At 41.0% G+C, this 15,851-nt stretch overlaps 1 protein-coding gene across 3 annotated transcripts in view; it reads left to right on the top strand.

The window, feature by feature from the left end:
• Positions 1 to 4,090: 4,090 nt before the first annotated feature.
• The window catches only part of LOC106092581 (uncharacterized), a 52,640-nt gene continuing 40,879 nt past the window's right edge, over positions 4,091 to 15,851 (top strand). For all 3 annotated transcript variants that reach the window (XM_059365896.1, XM_059365895.1, XM_059365897.1), the window contains exon 1: positions 4,091 to 5,326. In XM_059365896.1, the coding sequence (XP_059221879.1) occupies positions 4,151 to 5,326 (1,176 nt within the window). In that variant the 5' untranslated portion in view covers positions 4,091 to 4,150. The remainder of the gene's footprint in view (positions 5,327 to 15,851) is intronic.

The following is a 15,851-nucleotide window of genomic DNA, read 5'->3' on the forward strand; positions in this document are numbered from 1 at the left end:
GAAATATATATACTTTGTAGGGTCGGAAATTGATATTTCGATGTGTTGAAAACGGAATGACTAAATGAATATACCTCATATCCTATGGTAGTGGGTATAAAAAAACTTTTAAAATAATAACTAATTTTGTTAAAAATTGCTATTCTGTGAAATAGAATTCCATAGAAAGCCCAGTGTATACTGGAGTATAACGATGACAGTCCATTGACTATCCCACTCCATTATTTCCTAGGTATGCAGCCTTGCTCTACACCCTTGTCGACAACTGCCATCTCCCAACTGTCCCTAGCGACATTAATAAAGGTTCTTGGACCCATCTTACTGTTGTTCGCCCTAGTTCTTTTCGGCATGGGATGCCCTCCAGGTGACGGCAGCTTTTGACGTGCAGTCTTTGGGGTAGCCTATGCAGGAAATTCCCGAGCCCAATCTAGGGAGTCTCTCTTCCTATTAGGATCATTCGCAGCAATCCTCTCAATAAAACTGAGAGCAATGCGTCTTCTATTATTCCAACCTCTTGAAGAGCGTGTTGGTTTGTCGGGGAAGGCCGATGGCCTAGGCACATTATAGGCATGCGAAGAAGGAATGGATTCGACCTTATCCTTGAGACTTTAACCAGGTGTCTTCGTAAAAAGCCATAGGTGACCAGTCGTTCGTCGGCTAGTGGAGCCTACAGCAGCCGCTCCACCAGTCTAGGTTTCAGCAGCAGACAACATGCTACGGCTTGATACAACCACCGCAGCTGTTGGGTCTTTGGAGTCCATTCTAAGCCATACCGCCGGGCTATAAATTTGCCAATCCACTAGAAACAGACGCAGATCATCATTCGCCTAATGGATACCACTTCGTAACTATCCTGGAGTGACTTAAATATTTATTCTAAAAATAATGACCTATTATAAGTTACAGAATAATTCTTGTGGAGCAAAATAACAAGACGTCCGCTTCACTCTACGGTTCAAATAAGAATCCGATTTGAACCTAAAACAAGTAAAAGAGTGCTAAGTTCGGCCGGGCCGAATCTTATATACCCTCCACCATGGAGCGCATTTGTCGAGTTCTTTTCCCGTCATCTCTTCTTAGGCAAAAAGGGATATAAGAAAAGATTTGCTCTGCTTTAGAGCGATATCAAGATAGGGTCCGGTTTGGTCCACAATTAAATTATATGTTGGAGACCAGTGTAAAATGTCAGCCAATTCGAATAAGAATTGCGTCATTTGGGAGCTCAAGAAGTAAAATACAGAGAACCATTTATATGGTAGCTGTATCAGGCTATAGACCGATTCAGACCATCACAAACACTTGATGGTCATGAGAGGATACTTCGCACAAAATTTTAGGCAAATCGGATAATAATTGCGAGCTCTAGAGGCTCAAGAAGTCAATATCCCTGATCGATTTGTATGGCAGCTATATCAGGTTATGAACCGATTTAAACCATACTTGGCACAGTTGTTGGAAATCATAACAAAATACGTTGTGTTAAAAATTCATTCCAATTGGATAAGAATTGCGCCCTCTAGAGGCTCAAGAAGTCAAGACCCAAGATCGGTTTATATGACAGCTATTTCGGGTTATGCACCGAATTGAACCTAACTAAGCACAGTTGTTGGATAGTCATAGTGAAACACGTCATGCAAAATTTGATTCCAATCGGATAGGAATTGGGCACTCTAGAGGCTCAAGAAGTCAAGACCCTAGATCGGTTTATATGGCAACTATATCAGGTTATGGACCGATTTCAACCATACTTAGCGCTGTTGGAAGTGATATCAAAACACCACGTGTAAAATTTCAGTCAAATCGGACCAGAATTGCGCCCTCTAGAGACCCAAGATCGGTTTATATGGCAGCTATGTCAAAACATGGACCGATTTGGCCCATTTACAATCCCTACTGACCTGCACTAATAAGAAGTATTTGTGCAAAATTTCAAGCGGCTAGCTTTACTCCTTCGAAAGTAGCGTGCTTTCGACAGACAGACGGTTGGACGGACAGACGGACGGACATGGCTAGATCGACATAAAATGTCACGACTATCAAGAATATATATACTTTATGGGGTCTCAGACGAATATTTCGAGTAGATACAAACAGAATGACGAAATTAGTATACCCCCATCCCATGATGGAGGGTATAAAAATCAATTTGTGTTTGTTTGTTTGTGTATTCCTTATGGACTCAAACGGCTGAACCGATTTTCTTTTCACAGATGGTGCATAATGATCCCGTGTACTAATAGAGTACTAAATTTTTTGATATCTGAAGGGGGAGCGGACCCTCCCCCTTACCCTTATTTTCAGAAACGCCAGATCTCGGGGATGGGTGGTGCGATTTAAGCGAAATTTTATGTGCTTTCTTATAGTAACTTAAAAAAAATAGGTATTAAAATTTCGGATGGGGTATCTAGGGGGACCGCTCCACCACAAAACCTACCAAGCATATATTTAGACCAATCACGACAATATGGGACTCAAATCAAAGGTATTTAGGATAAGAAAACGTATCTGATATCCAATTGTCGGACCAAGTGCTAGGGGGACCGCCCCAAGCCCCAAAACACCCCTAAATCGGACATATTTACCGACCATGACAATATGGGACTCAAATGAAAGGTCTTTGGGAGTAAAGCACGAATCTGATATCAATTTTCGGGGAAAGTGTCTATGGCGCCACCCCACCTCCACAACACCACCCAAATAGTAATTATTTTCTGACTATTGCAATATGAGTCTCAAATAAGAGGGTTTTTAAAGTGGAACACGAATCCGATATATATTTTCAAGGCTAACTCACTGAGTGGCCGCCCATCCCCCAAAACACCCCCCAAGCCGGTCATGTTTGCCGACTATGGAAATATGAGGCTCAAATTAAAGGTATGTGGGAGTAGACCACGTATCTGATATCAACATTAGGGGCCATTTGTCTAGTGGACGTCCCACCACCATAACCACCCCAAATAGGACGTATTTGCTCACCAAGACAATTTGGGTCTTAAAGAGAGTGAAACTAAATATTCATAATTTTTAATGCCAATACCCCAAACCGGACATATTTGCTGACTTTTGAAAAAAGGAGTTTAAATGAGATTACAAAAAATTTGATATCCAATTTTGAAGGCAGTGGCAATATGGGGTTCAAATAAATGGTATATAGATAGATCGGTATAGAGCACGTTGCTGATATATTTTCCGGGCTTAGTGTCTGGGTGACCACCCTAATCCCCAAAACACCCCTAAATCGGGCATACTTACCGACCATGTCACTTGGGATCTTAAATGAAAGGTATTGGGGGGTAGAGCCAGAATTGATACCCATTTTCGGGACCAATTTTCTGGTGGTCTACCCATTTCCCAAAAACCCCCCCAAACAGCAAAATACCCCACTGACCATCGCAATATGGGGCTCAAATAAAGGTATTTGGGAGTAGAATAAGAATTTGATATCCAAGTGTAGGACCATGCATTTGAGGCATTACCCCTTCCCCAAAACACCCACAAAAGGGTAAACATTTTTCGACCATACCAATATGTGGCTCAAATGGAAGATATTTGGGATTAGAAAATGTATTTGATAAAAAAATGTTGGGGCCATTTGTTTGGGGGACGCCTCATCCTGTAAACTCCCCTTAAACCAATGGCAATACGGGATTTATATAATTGATATTCGAGAGAAGAGCACGATGCAGATATTTTTTCAGGGCCAAATGTCTGGGAGACCACCTCACCTCCGAAAATACCCCTAAATCAGACATCATGAGAATATCGGGCTGAAATAATGTATCTTCCTTAGTGGAACAGGGGAAAACCACCGCTGAAAATTTTTTTTAATGGTCTCGCCTAAGCGAGTTATTGGTTGGAGTTTAATTAACCTGTGGTCATATAGTTTTCGCGGCGATATATAGGGCAGAACGATCTTGCCCATTAATGGGAGCTGGAGGAGGCATGGAAAATGCACATTCTACAGTTTGAGTAGATTTAATTGTGCATATCAAATGTTTGGTAGATAATGCAATGTAGGGCAACACATTTAACAATTATGTGGCTTTAACTTACTAAATGTGTCATGCAATCTTTGTGTCAAATTTATACATTGAAATATTTCAAACCTACAAAATTTAAGTAAAATATTCGAAAATTTTCCTTTCAAATCATGGCCATTTGTACTGCGGATTTCTGTAACAAAATTATGATAAAACTTCAGAAAAAGTCCATGGTTCCTTTGCCATGCCAAGAAAGCCACCTTGATGAGAGAAATGCTGTACATTCTGAAGATGTTGAATGGGTTTTGGATCTTAAAGAAAAAATTCCCATTTGGAGTCGTTTGAATGAGATAAATACTTCAGGTTACAGACGCAAATTACCAATGTCCATGACCAAAAGCTATGACATCGAAATAAAACAACGATTATGGTCTCTGTGGAGTTCTTTAGGGAAAATAAAAATCAAATCTTCGCAAAAGCCAAATTTGGCCACAAATGTAATGGCGCTGTGTGCAGCTTGTGTATACCCCTTAAATAGTTGGAACCCAAATCTTTTGAATGCCATAGATCAATGTGGTAGAAATTACTGTAAGGAAAATTGGAGAGAATGGCAAGACAAACTAATATGCCTTAAGCTTAACGATTTGGCTGACGAATGCGGCCCGGAGGAAATACAACTTTCAGTAACTAATGAAACCTCACAGAAAGGAGCCTTGTATGGAGTGCCTTTGCAAGGCGGATTTAATTTGGCTTATGCTTTAATCAATTTTCTAAAATGCCATCGTTATGGCATAATTGAATGCTGCCAGCGTTTTGTGACTTTTGGTTTCGAATCTGGCCCACAGGGTGGATACTTTATGTTTGATGGCCAGAGTAGAAATTTCCCCTTGTTTCCCAAAGGTTATGGAGCTCTATATATACTGCGCACGAATCATTTGCAAATACTTCTGTATTGCATAGTGGTAACACTGGCGGTACCACAAAAAGAAGTGGAGTTCTGCATTCACAATGTCGAAATACAAATTTTAAAACTGCCAAAAATTCAAGGCCATAATGTAAAACGCTGTTGGAAAATGAATAAATCCAAAACTAGTTTGCCATCTCAACCAAAATATCACATTCAAGCTAATTGCTGCCCCAAACAAGACTGCGAACATTTAAAAACGGACCAAAGCTGCGTTAAGCCCAATAATGCTGTTAGAGATGATATGAGGCTAGGCCATGATTTTGTGAAAATGATTTGTTCGCAGACCATTATTCCATTGACACGAGAGGAAAAATTAGCACGTAGAGAGAATTCATTTGTTACAACATTGCTCGATGCCTTAATTTGGAGACCTACAAGAGTATGTAACAAGAACTAAAACTGCAATAAATCACTTCTTAATTATGTCAAACTAAACGAACCGGGTCCGCTCCGCTGCGCCTTCTTTAACTCTCCAATATCATTTTAGGGTTGAGACAATTCGCGCTGAATCGAATTCGTGCTACTGTAGCCGATGGCCGCCTATAGCACTGAACGTACGTAACATCGGACAAAATTTAAAGCGGTAGTGTTCCCTTCTTAATGCTGGCGACATTTGCCATGCATGGTCATGTAAAAAATCCTTGCACTGCGGCACGCCATTCGGGAACGGCTATAAAAAAGTCCCTTATCATTGAGTCTAAACTTGAATTGGAAAGCTTTTATTAATGTGTGAGAAGTGTGCCCCTTCTCGGTTCCTGGGTAAATTGTTACTCCACTCCCAAGTACCTTTTTCCCCAAACACATGGCTCTTCAATTGGATATCAAATTCGTTGTTTTCTCTCAGGCACCTTTCGTTTGAGCTCTATATTGTCGTGATTGGTCTATTTACCCATTTTGTGGATTTTGGCGGCCACCGGCACTTTGCCCGGAAAATAGATATCAAATTTGTTATTTACTCCCAAATACCGTTGATTTGAGCTCCATATTGCCATAATCGGGAATGAAGTTCATACTTAGCTCCAAAATTGGATATCAAATCCGTTTTCTACTCTTATATGCCTTTCATTTGATTCCCATATTGTCATAATGGGTCAATCAACCTATTTGACTTAGTTTTTTAAGGAAAAGCGCCATCTAGACTTGAACACAAATTTTAATGTCATATTCTAAATCTTCTCCCAAATACCTTTCATTTGAGTCGCATATAGACATGGTCGGCTAATATGCCCATATTTGTAATCTGCTGTCGAATATTTTTCATTAGAGATAAGGGGGAGGGACCGCCCCCATCCGATATCTAAAAATTATATAGCCTGTGTTACGCAATCTGTAAAAATGTTAAGAAAATCGGTTCAGTCGTTTTTGATTCCACGGAACAAAACAAAAATGGGTCTTATGACCATTTAATGCGTTTTTGAGGGGTAGGGTGACCCACTATACTTCGATCTCATTTTGTATGGCAGATTCGTAATCTACTTCCGAATACCTTTCATTTGAGGCCCATATTGACATGAACGTCCAATATGTCTGTTTGGGGGAATTTTGCTGTTGGGGCGGCGCGATGGGTACTTAAGCCCAATTTTTAATACCATATTCGTATTCTATTTTCCTATTTCCAACAAATTACAAAGCCTATATCTCATTCCTGTCCATATTCGCAAACTACTCCCAAATACCTTTCATTTGAGTCCCATATTGTCATGATTGTCCAAAAACCTATTTTAGTGGGTTTTGGGATTGGAGCGGCCCCCCAATTACTTCGACCCAATTTTTAATTTGAAATTTTTACTCTGCTCCTAAATAGCTTTCATTTGAGTCCTATATTGTCCAGATGGATTCACTTTTATTTTTGGGTAGTACTTTTTGGTAAGGGGGAGGGTCCTCCCCCCTTCCAATATCAAAAATTATATAGCCTATGTTTCCTTCCAGACCAACCTACACAATCTGTGAAAATTTCAAGGTAATCGGTTCAGCCGTTTTTGAGTCGACACGGAACAAACAAAGAGCAATATCGAAAGCAAGGAAACGGGAATACGCAATGAGTCTTGTTACGGAGAGCCCAAACAAAGCCTTTCGCAGGGCACGTAAGACGAGCTGATCATGGTGGACACAGCAACTAAAGGTGCTCTGAAATGGGAGCAACAGGCTCTTTATCAAGGCGAAGAGAGAGAACCCGGCAGAGGGCTGTTACGTATATTGTGAGGTCCTGGGCAGGCGCAAAAAGAAGACTTGATTGTGCAAAGTGCTCTCCTAGTTCGCCAAGCTATCTGAGGAGGGAAGACGGAACTCACACCGAGAAAAGCTAGGAGACGGTGGAACTACTGATGGGGACACATTTTGGAGACAGCCATGAAGAGGATGAGAATCGGGACATCGTAATATCCACAAGGGTTAAATCCATGAATGATTTTGTCGGTGACATCCTTGGCGAGGAGAAGAAAGCATAGCCGGTTTGCACTTTCAAGCCGTTAAAATCGGCTGAACCAGATGGGATCATTTCGGCCCTGCTGTAAGAGTGCCTTGGATTCACTCTGCCACTGCTGGAACGGAGTGTCCTACATACCGAGGGCATTGAGGTTGACCAGGGTGGTTTTTATCCCCAAGGCGGGAAAAATAAACCACAGTATGCGTATGATGCCATCTCTGAGGATGGCACAATCCGCATCGTTTGGCTGCCGGGCCATAACGGAGTAAGGGGGAATGAAAGGGCAGACGATTTGACAGTGAAGGCCAGCGAACTGCCTTCGATAAACTTGACTAACCCGAAGCCTTTCGGGTCGACGCAATCCGAGATAAGGGCGTGGGCGACAAACGCGCATGTGCGTCGGTAGGACGGCGAAAATGTGACGGGTGATCCGGATCGTGAGAGGACGATTAATGAAAGGAAGTAAGAAGGAGGTCAGTATAGCTTTTGGTGTCATAACGGGACAGATAAGACTACGGGCTCATTTATGCAAAATCGGTGCGGCAAGTGATAGCATGTGCAGGGGATTTGGGGTGATGATGAGACGTTGAGGAATTTCCTATGTCATTGCCCGTTGGGGACACGATACCAGACATGAATCAACTTAGCGGAGTGGTATGGAAAACAATTAAGAATTTTATAAGTAGCACGGAATTCCTAACATAGATTTTGTTTTGCGAGGTTACTTTTTTTAGATTGGGCGCACAACAAGCCGATTACTTGCTTAGAATGTCCATAGTGGCATGGGGCGAATTAATATCTGCACCATCTTTTCGACTTAACATAACCTAACCTATTGCGAGGAATTATAGACCAAGCAGTGTGGCATCGTTTTTATACCCTCCACCATAAGATGGGGGGTATACTAATTTCGTCATTCTGTTTGTAACTACTCGAAATATGAGACCCCATAAAGTATATATATTCTTCAACGTCGTGAAATTTTATGTCGATCTAGCCATGTCCGTCCGACCGTCCGTCTGCTAACTTCCGAAGGAGTAAAGCTAGCCGATTGAAATTGTGCACAAATACTTCTTGTTAGTGTAGGTCGGTTGGTATTGTAAATGGGCCATATCAGCCCATGTTTTGATATAGCTGCCATATAAACCGATCTTGGGTCTTGACTTCTTTAGCCTCTAGAGGGCGCAATTCTTATCCGATCAGAATGAAATTTTGCACGACGTGTTTTGTTATGATATCCAACAACTGTACCTAGTATGGTTCAAATCGGTTCATGTTTTGATATAGCTGCCATATAAGCCGATCTTGGGTCTTGACTTCTTGAGCCTCTAGAGTGCGCTATTCTTATCCGATTGGAATGAAATTTTGCACGACGTGTTTTGTTATGACATCCAACCACTGTGCCAAGTATGGTTCAAATCGGTCCATAACCTGATATAGCTGTCATACAAACCGATCTTGGGTCTTGACTTCTTGAGCCTCTAGAGGACGTAATTCTTATCCGATTTGAATGAATTTTTGCGATTTGAATGAAAGTATTTTGTTATGATATCCAACAACTGTGCAAGGTACGGTTTAAATCGGTCCATGTTTTGATATAGCTGCCATATAAACCGATCTTGGGTCTTGACTTCTTTAGCCTCTAGAGGGCGCAATTCTTATCCGATTGGAATGAAATTTTGCACGACGTGTTTTGTTGTGACATCCAAGAACTGTGCCAAGTATGGTTCAAATTGGTTCATAACCTGATATAGCTGCCATATAAACCGATCTTGGATCTTGACTTCTTGAGCCTCTAGAGGTCGCAATTATGTTCCGATTTTCCTGAAATTTTGTACAACGGATCCATGTCATGACCATCAACATACGTGTTTATTATGGTGTGAATCGGTCTATAACCTGATACAGCTCCCATATAAATCGATCTCTCTATTTTACTTCTTGAGCACCCAAAGGGCGCAATCCTTATTCGAACTGGCTGACATTTTACACAGGTCTCCAACATATAATTTAATTGTGGTCCAAACCGGACCATATCTTGATATCGCTCTAATAGCAGAGCAAATCTTTTCTTATATCCTTTTTTGCCTAAGAAGAGATGCCGGGAAAAGAACTCGAAAAATGCGATCCATGGTGGAGGGTATATAAGTTTCGGCCCGGCCGAACTTAGCACGCTTTTACTTGTTAATTAAAACACTGGAAAGTCTGGTAAACCTGAAGGTAAGGGAAGGACTGATGCCGGAGTATTTCGATGCAAAAAGTCTGTTGAAAATAGCAAACACTGCCTGCTGACTGTTGGTAGTATATTCTGCTACTACTCTGCAGGCCTGGTTTTTATAGGGATTGTGGTTAACCTCACGATCCCTTCAACTAGAAGAAAAAATTGAAAGCGAAGAGTTTAAACCTGCTTCTTTTCGGCTATAATACATCACATGACCTATAGATGTTTTTGGGAAACCTTTTCTATTTAATCGAATTTTAAACATGGCGGCTATATCAGATTTGTAATTCTTTCATAATAGGTTAGTTTAAAATGAGGTGACGGAGACCACCATAGCACAGGGGTTAGCATGTCCGCTTAGGGTTCGAATCCAGGCGAGACCAAAAAAAAAATTTCAGCGGTGGTTTTCCCCTCCTAATGCTGGCAACATTTGTTTGGTGCTATGCCATGTAAAACTTCTCTCCAAAGAGGTGTTGCATTGCGGCATGCCGTTCGGACTAGGCTATAAAAAGAAGGCCCCTTATCATTGAGCTTAAGCTTGAATCGGACTGCACTCTTTGATATGTGAAAAGTTTGCCCCTGTTCCTTAATGGAATGTTCATGGGCAAAATTTGCATTTTTCAAAAATAAGGTGAGCATATTGATCCACCACATGCCACAGTGGACATACACCTTAACCAGTAATCGTCATGTTGTATGCTCTTAATACTTAAAAGATACATCGAAATTCTAAATTCTTGCTACTCCTTTAGGCGTTTAAAATATATCCAAAGGCTTCACAAACACGACCACTGTAACAAGTTAACATTTAAGAAAAACTAACAAAACTTAATGAACAAAATTAGTTAACAATTGGTCACTAAACTGATTTAAATCCAACTAAGTCTGTCGGTTTTTTATTATATCCTTGGTCACTGGGGATACATTGTTGAAAATATGTGAGTACGAATTTGTCTGCCTCCTATGAAGTTGCAATTTTCTCTTCTGTTTTTTAGTTTTTATTTTGTTTCCACATTCCTTATAGTCACCGTCATCTACTTTTACGATGCTAAGATTTTTGCAGGTCTTCCCACACTTTGCCATTAATTTAAACAACACGAATGGTGAATGGCTGAGAAAAAAAATATGAAGTAAGAAACAATTTATTTAAGGCTTCCCTAAGGAAGGACTTGCTGCAAAATGACTTCTGTTGAACAGTAGCAGTCCGGTGACCATTTATGTTTTTTGTTTTCCTTCTTCAGGAAACTAATATTTGGTATTCACTGTTTTTTCCCGTTGGCCGGCAGTCTTGGCCCTTAGTAGCAACAATTTGAGGCGACTTTGTTCGCGATTCGTCTTCATCCGCATAAAGTAAGCGCTGAAAATATTCCTCCAAGGGTTTAATGGGTTTTATTTTACAAATAATTCCTGGATTTCGTGGCGTTGGGTTTTTTTGTGTCTTTTTCCCTTGTCTTAGCGTTATTAAATAATGAAAGGAATTCAGAAAGTGGGCAAAAAACTGGACCTAAGAAACTGGAAAAAATATCATTTGTTATTTAAGTAATTGTAATAATTTTTTAATTTTATAAAATGCTTCCAGTCAGATATTGCAACGGGGAGCAATAAAATAAAAGAAATTGTGTGGGAATTCCTAAGGCAGTACAAAAAACGTATCATTTCCCTGCTACGAGTATGAAAGCATAGTTTTTAACAATTTTTTTTTATCTTGAAAGTAGCATAAAGTAAATTCGGCTTGCCTTATGTTACCTAATGTTTTAGCAGGAGAAAATAAATGAATAAGTAAAAAGGCGTTAAGTTCGGCCAACCCACCACCTCAGGTATATATGGCAACCACCTTCCGTCAAAATCCGTTGATAAATTCATACCTTATGCCCCATAGCAGCCAAATATCCAAATCTGAACCGATCTAAGCCGAATTGAAGAAGAATGATGAAGGCCCAACACAACTCACTGTCACAAATTTCGGCGACATCGGACAATAAATGCGCTTTTTATGGGCCCAAAACCTCAAACTGAGAGATCGGTCTATATGGCAGTTATATCCAAATCTGATCCAATCAGGGCCAAATTGGTGAAGAATATCTAGGGTCCCAACACAACTCACTGTCCCAAATCTCGGCGACATCGGAAAATAAATGCGCCATTTATGGAAGCAAGACCTTAAATCGAGAGATCGGTCTATATATGTCAGCTATATCTAAATCTTGACCGATCTGAGCCAAATTGAAAAAGAATGTCGAAGGGCCTAACACAACCCACTGTACCAAATTTTGGCGACATCGGACAATAAATGCGCCTTTTATGGGCCTAAGACCTTAAATAGAGAGATCGGTCTATATGGCAGCTATATCCAAATATGGACCGACATGAGGCAAATTGAAGAAGGATGTCGAAGGGCCTAACATAACTCACTGTCCCAAATTTTAACAAAATCGGATAATAATTGTGCCTTTTGTGAGTCTAAGACCCTAAATCGGCGGATCGGTCTATGTGACAGCTATATCCAAATCTCGACCGATCTAAGCCAAATTCACAAAGATCATCGAAGGGCCTAGCACAAAGCACTGTCCCAAATTTCAGCAAAATCGGACAATAAATGCGCCTTTTATTGGCCTAAGAGCCTAAATCGGAGGATTTGTCTATATGGCAGCTATAAACAAATCTGGACCGATCCGGGCCAAATTAACGGAGGATGAGGAAGGGGCTAACACAACTCACTGTCCCAAATTTCAGCAAAATCGGATAATAAATGCGCCTTTTATTGTCCTAAAACCCCAAATCGGAGGATCGGTCTGTATGACAGCTATATCCAAATCTGGACCGATCTGAGCCAAATTAACAAAGAACGTCGATGGGCCTAGCACAACTCACTGTCCCAAATTTCAGCAAAATCGGATAATAAATGTGGCTTTTATGGGCCTAAGACCCTAAATCGGAGGATCGGTCTATATGGGGTCTATATCAAGATATAGTCCGATATAGCCCATCTTCGAACTTAACCTGCTTAGGGACAAAAAAAGAATCTGTGCAAAGTTTCAGCTCAATATCTTTCGTTTCAGCTATACATGGTCACAAAGAGGGGGCTGTGAACATTCCAAAACTATGTGGCCTTATCTAGACTTGAAGTGGAGTACTGCTTTGCTGTCATTGGCAAGAACAGACTTCTCAATCATTGTGTCCGTTATGACAGGTCACTGTCTAATCGAAAAACATGCTGACAGACTGAAGGTTGCCAGCAACGACTTTTGCAAAAGCTGTAGGGACATCGAGGAAGAAGAGACTATAGAACACCTTCTGTTTGAGTGTCCCGCACTAGCAGTTAGAAGGAGTTCCACTTTAGGTTCTCATCTTTGAGAACCTTTCTGATTTAGCGGATGTGAACGTTAGCAAGTTGTTGGGCTTTTTAAAGCGATCTGGATGGTTCAACGGTAGGAACTAGAAGGCGTCTTCCTTCTTCTGTTCCTGTGGTATCACAATGGACGAAAACGTCTAAGTGATTCTGATGGCAGACTGCCACTTAAACCTAACCTAACCCAACCTCTCTATTTTTAAAGTCTGTAGCGTGATTTAAACCGACAGACGGACGGACATGGATCGTCTTAGATTTGTCCGCTGATCAAGAATATATATACTTTATAGGGTCGGAAATGGATATTTCTATGTGTTGCAAAACGGAATGACAAAATGAATATACCTCATCCTTCGGTGGTGGGAATTAATTAAGGAATTGCAGCGATACTTCTCTCTAATAATAAATGACGTCCGATGCAAAGTAAAGCTCGATAAAAACTCAATTATTACCGAGTTCAAATGGCGTGGAGGAGAACCACACCACTTAGTAGAAAAGTTTTTCACGGCTTAATATCTGACAAATGTCACTGACATTGGTGGCTTTCTCGCCCGGCCTGCAACATCAGAGACGGGAATGCTATCCTCTGCACCACTGTGGTATATTCGTAGTGTCGTCATTAGCGCGGCTGTAATCCATCGTTCGGATCAGAATGGTTATGTGGATTTTTAAAGAGCCGTCCACCATACAGCTTTATAGACCTAGCAACAGCTGTATAAACGGTTTATCATGTCACAAACAACTGTAAATAGCCCTTTGCCTTCCGTATAGTGCAACATTTTAATTTTTATAGCCTCCACCATAGGATGGGGATATACAAATTTCGTTATTCTGTTTGTAACTCCTCGAAATATTCGTCTAAGACCTCATTACATGACCCCAAACACATGACCCCAAAATATGTTATCAAATTTGTTTTGAAATCTCAAATACCTTTCATTTAAGGCACATATTAGCATGGTCGAAAAATGTTTACCCCGTGTTGGGGTGTTTTGGGGAAGGGGTAATGCCTAAAATACATGGTTCTACATTTGGATATCAAACTAGTATTCTACTCCCAAAAACCTTTATTTGAGCCCCATATTGTGATGGTCTATAAAAAATTACTGTTTGTGGGAAAGAGGTAGACCCCCAGAAAATTGGTTCCAAAAATGGGCATCAATTCTTGCTCTACCCCCCAATACCTTTTATTTTAGCTCCACGTTGATATGGTCGTTAAATATGCCCGATTTAGGGTTGTTTTGGGGATTGGGGTGGTCCCCCAAACACTAAGCCCGGAAAATATATCAACAATGTGCTCTATTCTCAAATAACTATATATCATTTATTTGAATTCCATATTGCCATTGCCATTGGATATCAAATTCGTTTTCTAATCTCATTTAAACACCTTATTGCAAAAGTCAGCAAATATGTCCAAACCGGACATAAAACGTATTGGCCCTAAAAACTATAAATATTTAGTTCCCCTCTCTTTAAGACCCAAATTGTCTTGGTGAGCAAATACGTGCTATTTGGGGGTTGTTACGGTAGTGGGACGTCCGCTAGAGAATTGGGCCCTAATGTTGAAATCAAATACGTGGTCTACTCCCACATAATTGTGATTTGAGCCCGATATTTCCATAGTCGGCAAACATGGCCGGCTTGGGGAGTGTTTTGGGGGATGGGCGGCCACTCAGTGAGTTGGCCTTCAAAATATATATCGGATTCGTGTTCCACTTTAAAAGCCCTCTTATTTAAGCCTCATATTGCAATAGTCAAAAAATACTTACTATTTGGGTGGTGTTGTGGGGGTGGGGTGGCCCCATAGACACTTTTCCCGAATATTGATATCAAATTCGTGCTTTACTCCCAAAGACATTTCATTTGAGCCCCATATTGCAATGGACCTAAATTTGTCCCCTTTGGGGGAAGTTTTTGATGAGAGGCGGCCCCACAAACACTTAATCTCATATTTGGATATCAGATTCGTATTCTACATTCAAATACCTCTTATTTAAGCCCCATATTCCCATGGTCAGTAAATAAGTCCTGTTTGGGGGGTTTTTTGGGAAAAGGGTGGAGCCCCAGAAACGTGGTCCCACATTTGGATATCAGATTCGTATTCTACTCCCAAATACCTTTCATTTGAGTCCCATATTGTAAATATATCCGATTTAGGGGTGTTTTGGGGGTGGGGGTGATCCCCCTAGCAATTGGTCCGACAATTGGATATCAGATACGTTTTCTTATCCTAAATACCTTTCATTTGAGCCCCATATTGTCGTGATTGGTCTAAATATATGTTTGGTAGGTTTTAGGGTGGGGCGGCCCCCCTAGGTACCCCACCCGAAATTTGGATACCAAATTTTTATTTTTAGGGTACTATATGAGAGCACACAAAATTTCGCTTAAATCGCACAACCCATCTCCGAGATCTGGCGTTTCTGAAAATTAGGGTAAGGGAGAGGGTCCTCCCCCCCCCCTTTCAGATATCAAAAATGTAGTACTTCACCACGGGGTCATTATGCACCATCTGTGAAAATTTCAAGAAAATCGGTTCAGCCGTTCCTGAGTCTATAAGGAACACACAAAGACTGCCCTGCACGAGGTTGTGCATAAAATAGAAGAATCCTTCGGTGCCAAAACGTATGCACTGATCCAATCATCAGACCAGTACCAGGTGGACCCGGTCCTTTGAGACTGGGTAAACCATATGCTAAGGCACTGGTGGATAAATTGTGTGTCCCATGACATAAATATAAGGCAGAAAGTGGCACAAGGCTCGACACAGGGGGGCTATTTTATCGCCATTCCCATGGGTGACCACCATAAATGACCTATTGCGGATCTTGACTGAGGAGGAATTTGAAGCGGTCTTCTACGCAGCCGATTTTATTATACTTCTAACGGGTAAACATCCGAACGAG

The sequence above is a fragment of the Stomoxys calcitrans genome, chromosome 3, assembly GCF_963082655.1.
Source record: "Stomoxys calcitrans chromosome 3, idStoCalc2.1, whole genome shotgun sequence".
NCBI lineage: Eukaryota > Metazoa > Arthropoda > Insecta > Diptera > Muscidae > Stomoxys > Stomoxys calcitrans.